Consider the following 15,322-nt stretch of genomic DNA (forward strand, 5'->3'; position numbering starts at 1 on the left):
TCCAAAAGACATTATCACTGGCTTTTGGGCTGTGGGTGAAAGCATTTCTAAAATGGCTAAGTCTGTAAACTGTTTGTGTGGCACAGCGGTTAAAGTATACCCCACATGCCAAAATGGTGCTATTGGCAACTCTGGTGCACCACGGGCCATAGGTGACAGGGGTGAACAATGGCTGTGCAAATGTCTATGGTCAAACAGATGTGCAACTTTTGAACAACTGACTGCCCTGATGAACTAAGGGGCTACCAATAGTGACTACCAACAGTGACTCCTCAAAGACTGTTCGGTGAACACTGCTGCATATGGGCCTCTGTAGCATGCACCTGGTTCACGCATCCATGCTGACTGCTTTTCTTCGCCTTTTCAGATGAATCACATTTTATCCATTGGACAGATGGCAGTTGGCATGTACGGCATGAAATGTATAAAAGCAAACACCCTGTAACAGGTATGGTTTGGGGAATGCTTTTGTGGCATTCTCTGCGTGATCTCATCATTCGGAAGGGCACAGAGAATCAACTCACGTATGTATCTAACGTCGGGGACCGTGTCCACTAGTACATGCAGTTTGCCTTTCCTTGGCACAAAGGCATCTACCAGCAGGACAATGCAACATGTCACACAGCTTGCAGTGCTTGTGAATGGTTCAAAGAGCACTAGTTTAATGTAATCCTCTGGCCACAAAAGCCCCTGGCTTTAACCCCAACTGGGAATTTGTGGGGCTATCACGATACGGTTGCTCACAATATGGATTCTCAACTGAGAAATCTAGTGCAGCTGGTTACAGCACAAGAGTTGGCAAGACTCCACATTCTTGTTGGTAAGTTCCAGAACCTCACTGAAACTCTTCCTGCATGTCTCGCAGTGGTGTGTGCTGCAAAAGGGTGGTTATTCATGCTTTTGACAGATGGTCACATTAATGTGACCAGGTAGTGAAACTGCAGTCTGAATTCTATCCGTGTTGTAAATAACGTTTTGCTCCCCGTATTTTGTCTCTGCTACCTCTGGAATTTCAAATGCTGTAGTTCAGTCAACACTGTCACAAATTTTTTATACATCTAAAGATGCTATAAATGCAGGTTTGATAAAAGCCACATGAAATGAAAAGCTGAAACAAATAAATGCAGTGAATACCTGCGGTAGTTCTCCAGCTGACACTGCACCATGTTCCCGAACATCCTAAGCACTGGTCCAGGGAACTCGGGGGCAATCAGGTTCTTGGCCATCTTCATGTAAGTCCTATCTGCTGTCAGGAGTGACATCAGAATGGCAGAGTATCTGAAACCCAACAGTAGCACAGTGATTAGCTGTAAGCAAATACTAGTGAAACTTTCGAGATACCTTCAATTTTGTAGTTCAGTTTGTTTGCTGATGAGTGTATCTGGTTAGTTAGTTGTATGTTCCACGGGCCATTTGTGCTGTTAATCGTAATGATTTTCATCAAGTCATTTTACATTCATATTACACATTAATATGTAACTACTAATACACACTGATCATTTATTTATTTTAATTCCTCCCAACTGATTTTACACAATACATGAATAGAAATTCTTCTGTGTGACAGAAGAAGTTTCCAAGAAGAAACATTTCTATTTTGTTTTCAAACTTCACTTTGCTATCTGTCAGATGTACTCTATATACATACCAATAAAAATAATCAATTTTTGACAATACAGTGTAATTGGATAAACAAAAAATCTACTCACCAAGTGGTGGCAGGAGAAGACAAAAAAGAGGTTTTGTGTATGCAAGCTTTCAGGGCCATAGGCTCCTCCTCCTGGCAAAAGAGTTGAAGGAGAACTGGAAAGGTTTAGCAAGAGGGCTAGGGGTCGGAAAAGTCGCACAGAACCCCTGATCCCCTCTTCCTTCCCCTTCAACCCTTCTGCCAGAAGAAGGACTCTTTTTTGTGTGTGTTCTCCTGCCCCCACTTGGTGGGTAGATTTTTTACCTAGATATTTTATATAATTGCATAAGTGACCAAAAATTTCATTGCCAGCATTGTGCACCACCTCTTGTGATAAAGACAACCTTAATGTTGAGTAATGATTTTTTTTTCCTTCTAATATTGTGATTTTGTAAATCATTGTTCCTTCCAAACTGTAGTGAATTATTTACAATGAACTTTATGAATAAATACACCGTGAATCAGTAGTCAGAGTGTGTAACTCCTTACACAGATTCCTAGAAGACAATTGTAAGTGAGCGCTACATATCATTCTTCCAGCAAGTTTAAAGATGAGTTAACCAAGAACATTATTCATTGGGCAAAAATATACAAAATATGTTATTTAGTTGGTTTGTCTCTCTCCAAGGTTTTCAATCAATGATTGGGAGTGCAAATATGGCTGAAATGTGTTTTTCGGAATTCAGAAATTTGTTTGCTTTTGTTGTTTTTTTTTCCAGCTTATATTCTCATAAATATGGACACCTAAGAATTTAAAATTTTCTACACCAGTTATTATTTCCTCACTTATCACTAGTGTAGTACTCCTAGATGTGCAGAATTTGAATTGAGAGGGGGAAAGAAATAAATCACTCATAGTGATTTTTGAGTTTTCCTCTGCATCACTGACAGACTTTACGTATTCAGCATCCTGGTTGCACCGACAACCCCATTTTGAAATGTTTTGATGACCTACAATTGTCATCTTCAGGAGCTTCGTGTGAGCTTGCTGCCTGTTCTAAAATCAGGCTGTGTGCAGTTGTTAGCAACAGAATCCCATTTTCAGCTGAGTTTGAGCCCTTGTGCCCACTACAGGTCCTTCGCCTGTGGTGTGTACAGAAAATCCAAATATACTGATGTCTGTTTCCACATCTCAAGCCATCACTACCCATCACAAAGAAATGTCATGCTGAGGTCTCTAATTAGCCAAACTCTCACACTGTTGAACACAGAGATGTGACATCTACCCATTATGTACCAACGGAGTGATTAGTCAGATCAACAAAATAAATGGATTATTCAGCCACCAAAAACAAAGACACAGGTGAGGTATAAATCAATTAAGGAGTGAAACATGGATCTCCTATATGATCACCTTTTTTAGCATTTATATTGATGATGTCTTTAAAAACTGGAAATCATTTGTTATCCGGGAATTAAATAAACATGCAAATCTAAGATACTTATGTTTTCAGATGATAAAGCAGTAACACAAGAAAGTAAACTGGCCTCCAGACAGTAGTATGTTTGTCATGCCTAGCACACACAAAAAATAATCTTGAAGTCTCACATGAGAAAAGCTATTGTAGTTTGAGGGAAATAAATCAAATATTTCAAACCATGGTAGTGATATTCTTCATAATGTTTAGGAGAAGGACAATGACTCCAGTGATGAAAATAACAAGAAGGAGGTGAGAAAAAATTTTGTTATACATTGCACATATGCTTTCTTATTCAATACACACGCTGTAAGTAAAGGTATGACCACAGGAGGAAAGAATATCAACTACATCAGATTTCCTGATGACGTTGCACTGCTTGGAGATAAAAACAATCTCTCTTCAAAAATTATTATCCAGAGTTGAAGAAGAATTGCACGAGTACACAATGAAAATTAACACAAAGAAAACTGAGCTGATGAGAGCATGTGACAAAGAAGATGTGTGAAAACAACAGAAAGTCAGGCTGAACAGGATGCAGAGTACATATATTTGAGAAGCAGCTAATTAATCACTGGATGAATGAAAATTAAGTAAGATCTAGAAGTGCAATCTCAAAGCAAGCACTCCAGAAAAATAAATGCTTTTTAAGTTCACAAAATGGAGGTGCAATTAAGGAAAATGTTGACCTCTCTCAGGTGTTGGGTATTCTGCCACATGTCAGCATCATTCTACTGCAAGCCAGCAACTGTTACCATCCACCACAAAAGAATGGAGTTCTGAAGACACTGGGCCACAGGGCACACATGTTGTCACATGTAGATAGCTAGGAAGCTTCATATCAAGTGTGCATTCTGTCCACCTACTCAGATCAGGAGACTATTGTAGAATGTAAAAGATGACCTAGGACCACAAAAACCAGGAACTTACCAATACCTTGCCAATGTGGAGTGTCATACATTGGCCTAGCAACCAGGACAGTGGACATAAGATGCAATGAACATCAGAGGCACACACGACTAAGAAAGGCAACTAAATCAACTATTGCCGAGCACTATCCAGCACTCAATCGTTCCATGACCTATGACGAAATAAGGATTTGGCACAGACCCCCAGGTATTGGGACGCTGTTATAGGAGAGTCTAGAGACATAAAGGTGATGGAAAACCAGAACCATGACACTGTGTACCAATCCCAGAAGGATCCTGCACTGGAATTGCTGAACATGCAACAGGGGCAGCAGAAGCACTCCACATAAACAAGAACTGATGTCGTAGGCAGAACAACTGGCACACCAAACTGAAGCAGAATGCTAAACATTGTGTCTAGTGGGTGGAGACCACAGAGGAAACATCCAGAACAACTCTGGACTGAAAATGGAATGTCTAAATGCCAGCGAGTGCACCAGAACAAAGATGGAGCACCTAAGCACGGGTCCACTGCGCACAGACCGCACAGGAAATGCCTAGAAGCAACCACGGAGGGGAATGTCGCAAATATAAATACTGGACCAATTCAACATGAAGAAGAGTCTCAGGTAGCACCTGATGAAGATAATGAGTTACATTACCATAATATCATAGAAGAATGACACAGATATCTGGCAAGATACCTGACTCCTCAAAGATGTCAACAGACTGCTGCGAAAGATTGGAAAATTACAAGGAAAAGGTTAGTTAAGTATTTTGTGTGGAGTGTTTTTTTCCATGACTGTGAAAGCAGACACTGAAGAAGAGAGAAAGAGAGAAAACTGAAGCATTTAAGATGTGGTTCTGGAGGAGAATGGAGAAAAAAAAATGGGCGGATAAAGTGAAGAACAGTAAAGTACTTGAGAGTGTAAAGAAACCTAGAACTCTCCCAAATCTGTAAAAAATGGGAGGACAGAAGAAAATATGAAGTAAAAGAATAAAAATGCTGGATGAAGTGAAAAGAGGAAGACACACTACAAATCAGTTGGCCTCAAACAGGACCAAACCCGCAAAAGCCACAACACTTTATAATGATGACTATCCACCATTAAGCCACATGTCAGGAAAAAAAATCATGTTCTCAGAGACATTTGTGTAAACACTATCTCCCAGCATATGTAACAAGAGTGCAACATGCATTAGTCTCTACTCCTCTGCATTTACAGGTAATAACGGGGCTCAATTTACAGTGAATAACTTAACATTGTAATCCTCACTTTGTGGCTTTTAACTCTTATTGGACACAAAGGCACTTCTGTAACAACAGATTAAAATTATCTAATAGTCCTCAAAACCAAACAATAACAATTCTTGATGGAAATTAATCTGTCGTGGGCACAAGGACACAAACTCAGCGGTAAGTGGCAGTGTGACACTAGCAACTGCTCACTACCTGATTTGCAGCCACACAATGAGCTCACTGAAAGCCACCACTCTGAGAAGACAGTCAGCCTTCAAAATAAGAAATTGTCAGTCAGCCTGGAGGCTGAATATGTAACGTCTGTCAATAATTTTATTATTATTTCTCATGACCCGATGAAGACAGAACTTAGTGAAATCCACATGCACTACACCAATGATAAGTGTGACACATGGTGAGGAAATAACTAGTGTGAAAAATTCAAAATTCTTAGGTGCCAATACTGACAAGAATTTAAACTAGAATAAACACATTTTGGATCTCCTAAAACAACTTAGTTCAGCCATTTTTGCAATTCAAACCATTGCAAATCTCATGAAGTGACAAATCATTAAGATGACATATTCTGAATATTTTCAATCAATGATGTCATATGGAATAATGTTCCAGTGTAACTCAATTTAAGTTAGAAAGTGATCATTGCTCAAAAACATGCTATAAGAATAATATGAGGAGCTCACCCACAAACATCTTGTAGACCTTTGTTTAAAAAGAGTTGGGCATTCTGACAACAAATTCACAGTATATTTATCACTTCATGAAGTTTGTTGTATATAATCCACTGTAGTTCAAAAGGAACAATGATGTGCATAATTTCAACACCAGAAAAATAAGATTTTATTATTTCACATTTAGGCTGACTTTTGTTTGGCCTAAAAGTGGTACACAATGCTGCCACCAAAGTTTTGATCATTTACCCAATGATACAAAATGCCTGACAGACAGCAAAGTTTGAAGACAAACTGAAATGTTTTCCCCTTGACAACCCCTTATATTCTGTAGAAGAATTTCTATCTAAGTGAAATATAAAAGTTGGGTGTTAGGAATAACAACAAAGATGAAAAGTCAGTTGTCAGCAGCCCAAAACAGCCTCTATTTAGTTTATTTTACCAGCCTGAACAGTTTAAACTGTCATCCCGAAAATTAAAGTAGGCTCAAATCACTGGTAAGCCAACAGCAAAGTAAGAATCGGATGGTAGTGTCCTACAAATAACTGGCAAAAAATACATATGTAAAACAAGTACATTAAAAACATGTACTGATTGAACAGAAGTAGTGTAACAGCTTTGTTCAAATAAATGTAAAATAGCTAAGCTTCCAAACCACAACATACCTTTGTTACAAAATCAATAACCAGTCCCACATCACAAAAAATGCGTGATATGTGCAATGACTAGCAAATGACTAACTGTCAAATTACAAATTGTATATAGTTTATGTGATGAAAGTCAACCAACATACTGGTGCCATGAAGAGCATTAATCATGCCCATTTATAAAATGAGAGAGCTAGCGTACATAGAAGCTTAATTAAGTATGCAACAGTAGGAGTACAAGCAAATGATATAAAATGATTAACATAAGGATTGAAACAGACCATTAAAACATGGACTGAGTGTTAAGCAAACTGATACGTATTTATAAAAAAAGTCATCATTATGCAAAGGGAGCCAAAAAAATGGCAGGTAAACTAATCAAATTTTATCATCAAGTGATGGTGGCACCATGCCAATGGAGAAGCAGCGATATATTGAAGAGTTTAGTATTCTGGAGACAAGGCCAGCTGCAGGACATGCGTTAACAGGAAACACAAAAAAGTGAGCTGCAGACGGGCTTAGATGGCGAGGATTGTGACCGTCAACCCCAAGGCATGCGAGAGGCCCCAGGGTGTGTTTACAACTTGACTTGGTGGGTGGAAACATTCCTGCAGCTCGCCCAGGTGCTAAAGAAAGTCTACCGTGTGAAAGCTAGCGAACTTTCCTAGGAATGTTGGCAAGTCAGCATTTGACAGTTACACAATAAACTGAGATTTAGTTCATGGCTATACCAAGAAAGCACTTAAAAGTGAATAATCAATGAAAAAGGAAAAGGAATTTATCAATGTCACAAATCCAATCTGTATTTTTATTGCAGGCCTAGATTTCAGCTATTGAATAACTACATTCAGTACATTTAAATCAAGTGATATAGGCCCATCAAGCTCTTCGCCCCACAAGTTCTTATAAGGCTTCAGGGCATATGCTGCCAGATTCTAACTGAGGCTGTGCAATGTACATCCAAAAGTTGTATAATAAAATGTGCAGTCAAAAGACTGACAAGCCTATATGACTCAATTTCAGTTCATTGATGGTACCTATTCAATGGCTGAAATCTAGAAAAAAAAAAAAAAAAAAAAAGAAAGAAAGATTGGATTTGTGACCAATTGCTGAATTCCTTTCCCTTTTTGAAATTTACTACAGTCACTGCACAAAAACGGTTCCAACGGAATCAAACTTGGTTAAAAGATCAGTGTTACTTAAAAGCCATTCATACATACTAGACAGAAACAATACAATGAATTACTTAAAAATCTGCGACCAAGCCAGTTTTGAAGGTGTAATCAGGTACAACGAAAGTTTGGCATAAAGTAGTTTGTTGTGAATTATTTAAGAGAGAGGCTATACAATCGAAAATCAGTGCGAGTTGATCATTCAGCAAGAGTTAAGATGGGACTGTTTATAAATTTCAACCTCTTCTACAAGATTGATTTTGCACCCTTTGCCAACTATATGCAAAATTTCCATATTAAGAAAGGTAGGCAGGGAGAATGTGAAAGTTGTGAAGTTGTGAAAGTTGACTTATGAGAATTTGTGAGTGGATAGTATTTAGCTGCATTTACATATATGAATGAGTCCCTTGAATCTAACATGACTCATTCTACATTTACAGCTACATCTACCTACACACTCTGCAAGCCACCATATGTTGCGTGGTGGAGGGTACCCTATGCCACTACTACTCATTTTCTCTCTTGTTCCACTCACAAATAGAGCGAGGGAAAAATTACTGTCTATATGCTTCTGTATGAGGCCTAATTTCTTGCATCTTATCTTTGTGGTCCTTGTGCATAATGTATGTTGGTGGCAGTAGAATAGTTCTGCAGCAGCTTCAAACACCGGTTCTCTAAATTTTTTCAATAGTGATCCTCGAAAAGACAGTCACCTTGCCTGCAGGGATTTTCATTTGAGTTCTCAAAGCATCTCTGTAATACCTATGTGTTGATCGAACCTACTGGTAACCAATCTAGCAACCCACCTCTGAATTGTTTCGATGTCTTCCTTCAATTTGACCTGGTACAGATTCCAGTACACAAGAATAGGTTGCACCAGCATCCTATATGCAGTCTCCTCTACAGGTGAAGCACTCTTCCCTAAAATTTTCCCAATAAACCAAAGTTTACCATTCATCTTCCCCACCACAGTTTTTATATGCTTGTTCCACCACATATTGCTTTGCAACGTTACGCACAGATATTTAAATGACTTGACTGCGTCAAGCAGGACACTAGCAATACTGTATGGAAACATTACAGGTTGGTTTTTCCTACCCATCTGCGTTAACTTACCTTTTTCTACATTAATATCTAGCTGCCATTCATCACAACAACTAGAAATTTTGTCTAAGTCACCCTGTATCCTCCTACAGTCACTAAACTTCGACACCTTACAGTATACTATGACATCATCATCAAACAGCGGCAGATTGTCACTCACACTGCCCGCCAGATCATTTATGTATATAGAAAATAGTAACGGTCCTATCACACTTTCCTAGGGCACTCCTGACGATTCTACCTTCTTTGTGATTAATCTCATGAATTAGCAATGCTATAAGAAACTAACCATTGTTCGACAATGTCACTAGATCCTTGGGCAAAAACCAAGCCACGGACTTGACAGTTCATGCAAAATATTTCACACCAGACAATTTTATGTCTGCAGTTTTCCTCACTTTGAGCCCATTTAAATCTGACTCCTAAGATACTCGTGCTACATTTCAATCTGATACAAATGGGACCAAAATGTGTACAGAGGGCTATATAACATACACCAAGATAAAGCAGCAAATGCATCATATGCTCAGCTGTGTCACCTGTCACTCTTGAGCAGCACGCTGTCTGCACAGTCGAGCATGAGCGGAATGACGAGCTCGAGGGCGGCGGCCACCTGCTCGTAGCGGCCGTGGATGGCGGCGAGGGCGTGCAGTGCTGGCAGCCCCCTCTCGGCCACCAGCGGCGGGCTGTGGCCCCAGCCCGACCCCAGCACCGACGCCAGCAGTGCCACCGGATGCCGCGACGTCGGGCCGCCGGGTGCCGCACCGTCGTCTGCACTGCGGGGCGGTGCGGCAGAGGCGGGGTCTGCCATCGCGGTCCACACGGCGTGGCGTGGCTGGTCGAGGGCGTGTAGGCGGAGTCGTGCCAGCATCTCCCAAGCCCACAGCGAGAGTGCGTGCTCGTGCGACTGGGGGGGTGTCCGCTGCACCACCAGGCTTGACACCTGTCCCAAGAAGACTTGTTGCTTTACGAAATAAAAAGAAGTAATTTAAAAAATTTTAAATACCTAGACCACAAATTTTTTTGTTAATCAATTAAGCCACTGTACCTAGTTTTGGCTGCTTTTTACAACAATCTTCAGATCATTCAAACAGTAAAAAAGTGGTGAATGTGCAGTAAAATCTATTATCATTAGCTGTAGTCATGCAATTACATGCATTCATATAGTGAGCCAACAAGACTAAATCATTATGTAGTCCCAAACATCATGGTGAATGAGCTACATTGTAACCACAATCTCGCAAATTATGGTGGTAAGGAAGGCAAATGGCCAGTTGCATTAGTACAAATAGCTTCAAGTCCATTATTTGCAGTTGTACAGCAGCTATTATAGTGAGACAGTATATGAAACAGTAACAAGAATTGTCAGGTGTTCCATAGGAGTGATCCAGCTTGGTGCTTCAAATAGTCGTCTTTATTAAATTTGCACAAGCTGAAGAGTAAAAGTGAAACGTCGTAAGTCCAAAATCTGTCTGGCGTGATGTGTAATATCTAACGAAACTAACTTAGTTTTGACATGTCGCGCCAAACTGGTTGGGCTACTGATGTTTCACTTGTAGACTTCAATTTGTGCAAATTTTATACGGCAAGCTGGAAGATCTTTACAATTCTCATTACTGATGCATATACTGTTCTCACTATAGTAGCTGCTGTACAGTTGCAAATAATGGGTTTTTGATGCTATTTTCACCAATGCAACTGGCCATTTGCCTTCCTTACTGCCATCATCTTGCCAGATTATGGTTTACAAACTGGCTCGTTCACCATGATGTTTGTGATTACATAATGACTTAGTCTTGTCAGCCCACAATACAAATGCATGTAACTGCATGATTACAGTTAATGATGATAGTTTTTGCTGCATATTCACTCCTTCTTTACAGTTTGCACAATCTGGAAATAATTGTAGAAAACAAACGAAACTAGTTTTCATGCTTTAATTGTTTAAGGAAAAACATTTGTAGTCTAAGCATTAACACAATTTTAAGTTAAGCAAAAAATTATTTCATCAATTATATTACGGCCGCCATCCCTGACAATGTTCAATGTGTTTTGAATTCTTTTATTTCTTTCTATTGTGCCAATCTCATCATTTTGTTTCGGAAATTGAAGTCGTGTGGAATTATGGTATAATTAACAAATGGGTCACATAATACTTAACATAAATAATTCAGAAAGTTAATGCTTTTTCAACTTGGGCAGAGGGGTGGGAGGAGGAACCACTGTTAGACATTCAAGGTGCAATATTAGGTCCACTGTTGCTCCTTACTTACTGTCGTTGCAGAAACAACACCACATAACTGACTCAGCATTAATTTGCCATGTGGAGGTGAAAGTAATGCTGTCACAATCCATAGTTTATTGTTTGTGACATACCTCTCGTGTCGGAAAGTACTTCTTGAATCAACGCTTAGTTGATGAAATGCTGTGTGTTCCACAAGGCGTTCTTTTCAGTAAGAAAATAAGCTGTAAATTGATTTTGAATATCTGATGATTTTCAATTTCCTGCCTAATGCCTAATGGCACCAAGTTATGAGAGTTGCCTTTACTAATTTACAGCTTACCATTACATCACACTTTGTGTCATTTGTTACTGATAAAATAAAGGCAGCTAAGAAACTGACCAAGTATTTTTGCTAAGAGTCAACATTTAAAGGCAGTGTCATGAAAAAAAGAGAAGAATAGAGATTTTGCTTGAAGGTATGTGTCCATTCCATAACTTTTTACAACTTCATAAAAGTGTAACTCGACAACACTTCCTCAAATCACTTCATTCAACTTCAGAGAAAAGAGCAGATTTACCTTTGAGACCATGCTTCCATCTGTGATCTGGCCACAGTCAGTCATTGATTACAGTCTGCAGCTCGTGGTCTCATGGTCGCGTTCTCGCTTCCCGAGCACGGGGTCCCAGGTTCAATTCCTGGCATGGTCAGGGATTTTCACCTGCCTCGAGATGACTGGGTGTTTGTGCTGTCCTCATCATTTTATCATCATTCATGAAAGTGGCAAGATTGGACTGAGCAAAGGTTGGGAATTTATACAGACGCTGATAACCACACAGTTGAATGCCCCACATTTTAATCACCATCATCATCATCATATTTGTCATAATAATATATATCTTTTTCCAACAAACAGCTCAGTTCATACATACAATACCAGGAACAAAAATGATCTGCAAGAGGACTTAAAAGCACTTACTTTACTTCAAAAAGGGGTCCACTACTCAGGAACACCCATCTTCAATAATTTGCCAGCAAACATAAAAAATTTAGTTACAAATAAAGAGGAGGAGGAGGAGGAGATTAGTGTTTAACGTCCCGTCGACAACGAGGTCATTAGAGACGGAGCGCAAGCTCGGGTGAGGGAAGGATGGGGAAGGAAATCGGCCGTGCCCTTTCAAAGAAACCATCCCGGCATTTGCCTAAAGCGATTTTAGGGAAATCACGGAAAACCTAAATCAGGATGGCCGGACACGGGATTGAACCGTCGTCCTCCCGAATGCGAGTCCAGTGTGCTAACCACTGCGCCACCTCGCTCAGTACAAATAAAGATCAGTTTAAAAGGAGCCTGAAAGACTTACTAGTGGCCAACTCCTTCTACTCCATTGACGAATTTTTTAACAGAAACAAATGATGTATTGTAAATACTCATACTATTAGTATTGTTATTTCAGCCTTTAAAAAAAAAAAAAAAAAAAAAGGTGGGGGAGGGGGGGGGGTCGGGTGTGGGGAGGAGGGTCCTCTTAATAGATAAAGAGCAGAGCTCAAAACTAGCAGTGACAGTATTCTATTACATGTTTTTGTGTCACATACACCCGTCCTCTATAGGTAAGCTGTTGCCCTTCCCTCGTTTTATGTATAAAACGAGATTCCACATTTTATAGGTCAATAATACTAAAGTAAAAATGGCAGTCAGTTAATGTTGTAATTCTATTTACTAGTAATAAATGGCGCTATTACCAGTTTAGAACCAACAGAATCATCTTCATCTGACTGCTAACATTTAAAATTACATAATTCTGCACAAGTGATGTTTGCTGATTGTGGTGAAGATTCCTCCAGTTGGTGGTGCCACAATAGCTCCTGCATCTTTTTACTGCATTGCAGACTGTTTTTAAAGAAATATATATTTCTCCAAATGTCAGGCAACATATAACAATTTCCTGGACATTGAACACACAAATAATGCATAATCCTCCTCCCCCAACACGCGCACATGCACACGCACGCGCGCACCTATTTCTGTGTGGCCAAAATACTATTGGTCAAACTCTGACTCATACAATTTGCAAAGTTAAAATTTTAGATGAAACTAAAACATTTGTGAGACAGCGGATGGACTCTCCCCATTGTTATTCAATTGCATTTTGGTGAAAGTGGTTCACAACTGGAGAAAAATAACAAAAGACAAATGAATAATAATATTAACCTTGGAAGAAAGAGAGAACCTTGAAATTCTCTGCTTAGCTTTCACTGATGATTTAGCTATCTTAACAGAGAACCTACAAGACGCAACAAAACAGATAAACATTCTCCAAGAGGTAGCAAAAAAAAAAACTAGATTACAAATTTTGTTTGAAAAAACTGTAACATGACTAATGCTATCGATGCACCAAAATATATGGAGTCAAAGCACAGAAAAATAAAGAAAATTTCAGAATTTAAATACTTGCGAGAAATAATCCAGCTAAATGGTCTCAACAAAGCATCTTACTTAATCAGAACTATAAAAATGGAAGTAACATTCCTCTTAACAAAGGATACATACAATAAAACATAATTATTTATTAACACAAAATGGAGGCATTACAATGTGGCAGTTAAAATTGGGTGTCTTTATGTTTCAGAATGCCTCACCGTGAAAACAGCCAAACAGCTAAATAATATGGAGAAGACGGAAATAAGAATAATTTGAAATGCTTTGGATCCAAAGTACTATCTGATCAGATCACGTATTCACACACAATCTGCTCAGTGCCCTCAGTTAAGGCAGCGGCACTCTTACCTATGACAATTAAGTTATCCATTTGCTGCTCCAAACTGAGTCACTAACCAGATAGACAGCTAGCAAATGCAGACACGGAGCCCCGCACACAGTGTGCCCAATAACGTCCACTCCCGGCACTGACCTGTTTGACGCCCTCGGCTATGACGGCGGCGCCTCCACCCACGACGGCCCCGACGGTACCCCCGGACGGTGGGCCCGCCCGAGCCTCGTGCCGGTCGCAGGCCTCGACAACGAGTGAGGCGGCACGCCTGTGCACCTCCAGGGGCAGCACCAGCTCGCGGCCACCTGGCGCCAGCCCCCAGTCGAGGCCGGCGAGCACCAGACGGGCCAGCTGGTTTTCGGGAGTGGCGAGAGGGCGGTGCAGCAGCCACTCCGACAGCAATGACAGATCGGCGTCTGCCGGCCGCCACTGGCGCAGCGGCAGTTCCCGGAACAGGTACAGGCTCATCTGCCGGGAGGACAGCAGGGACAGGGAAGATTAATCCCACGGTGTACGCTTTCTCGGCAGATGCCTACTTCGCCCAGCAGGCGGGTGGTTCTGCTACGGTGATGATACTTCCGTAGTACAGAAACATGGTGCAGAGAAGCTGGACACCTTCCTGATATATCTAGACAGTTGAAAATCCAATTTATTACCGAGATTGAGAACAATGGCCGACTGAATTTTTTGGATGTGTCTGCCATCAAGTGACGGGATGGGGCATTCGGACCACTGGGTATATAAAAAAGCCACACTTACTGACTGTTACCTTCATAAAGATGCTAACCACATACCCAGACAATAAAGAGGTATGATTAAAATCTTGGTAGATAGGGAAGACAAAATTCAGGAACAAACTTATTTTTAAGGATGAGGGCGAAAACCTATGGTCAATATTCAAAAGATTCGAGAGAATCAGCATCAACGAGGAACAACGGCTGCCCATGGGGAAAGTTTTCCCTCCATTCATTAGTTGTATTACAGATAGCACTGGAAAAGTGATGTGCAGAGATGGTGTGGAAACAGTCTTCAGACCTACCAGGAAGATAAAAGTACGTCTAAGTCCAGCAAAATATGTAATATATCCTTTGGCTGCGGCAAGTGCTTATAAAATTCCTTGTAGTTGTGGTCTGGTTTATACTGGTACTGCAAAAAGAAATGTGAACACAAGAGGAATTGCCACCTGAGACATATGGATAAATTGGCCATAATGGAACACATTCACCAAGAAGGTGATTATGAAATAAAATTCAGTGAGGCAAGTATCATATCGAAAACGTCGCATTATCATGTGCACGTGTACAGAGAGGCAATTGAGATTTATAAATACTGTAATAATTTTGACACAAACAAGGAAGGCGTTAAATTAGATACAATTTGGATGTCAATGTTGAAACGTACGAATGAAACTGATTATAATTACTGATTATAAATACTGTAATAATTTTGACACAAACAAGGAAGGCG

At 40.1% G+C, this 15,322-nt stretch overlaps 1 protein-coding gene across 1 annotated transcript in view; it reads right to left on the reverse strand.

Annotated features, from left to right (window-relative positions):
• LOC124552329 (ectopic P granules protein 5 homolog) overlaps window positions 1–15,322 on the reverse strand; it is a 358,669-nt gene that overhangs the window by 230,359 nt on the left and 112,988 nt on the right. Inside the window, exons 13-15 of the mRNA XM_047126600.1 lie at window positions 13,997–14,323; window positions 9,405–9,808; window positions 1,135–1,278 (exon numbers count right to left, since the gene is read on the reverse strand). Of these exons, the coding sequence (XP_046982556.1) occupies window positions 1,135–1,278; window positions 9,405–9,808; window positions 13,997–14,323 (875 nt within the window). The remainder of the gene's footprint in view (window positions 1–1,134; window positions 1,279–9,404; window positions 9,809–13,996; window positions 14,324–15,322) is intronic.

The sequence above is a fragment of the Schistocerca americana genome, chromosome 10 (assembly GCF_021461395.2).
Source record: "Schistocerca americana isolate TAMUIC-IGC-003095 chromosome 10, iqSchAmer2.1, whole genome shotgun sequence".
Classification (NCBI taxonomy): Eukaryota; Metazoa; Arthropoda; class Insecta; order Orthoptera; family Acrididae; genus Schistocerca; species Schistocerca americana.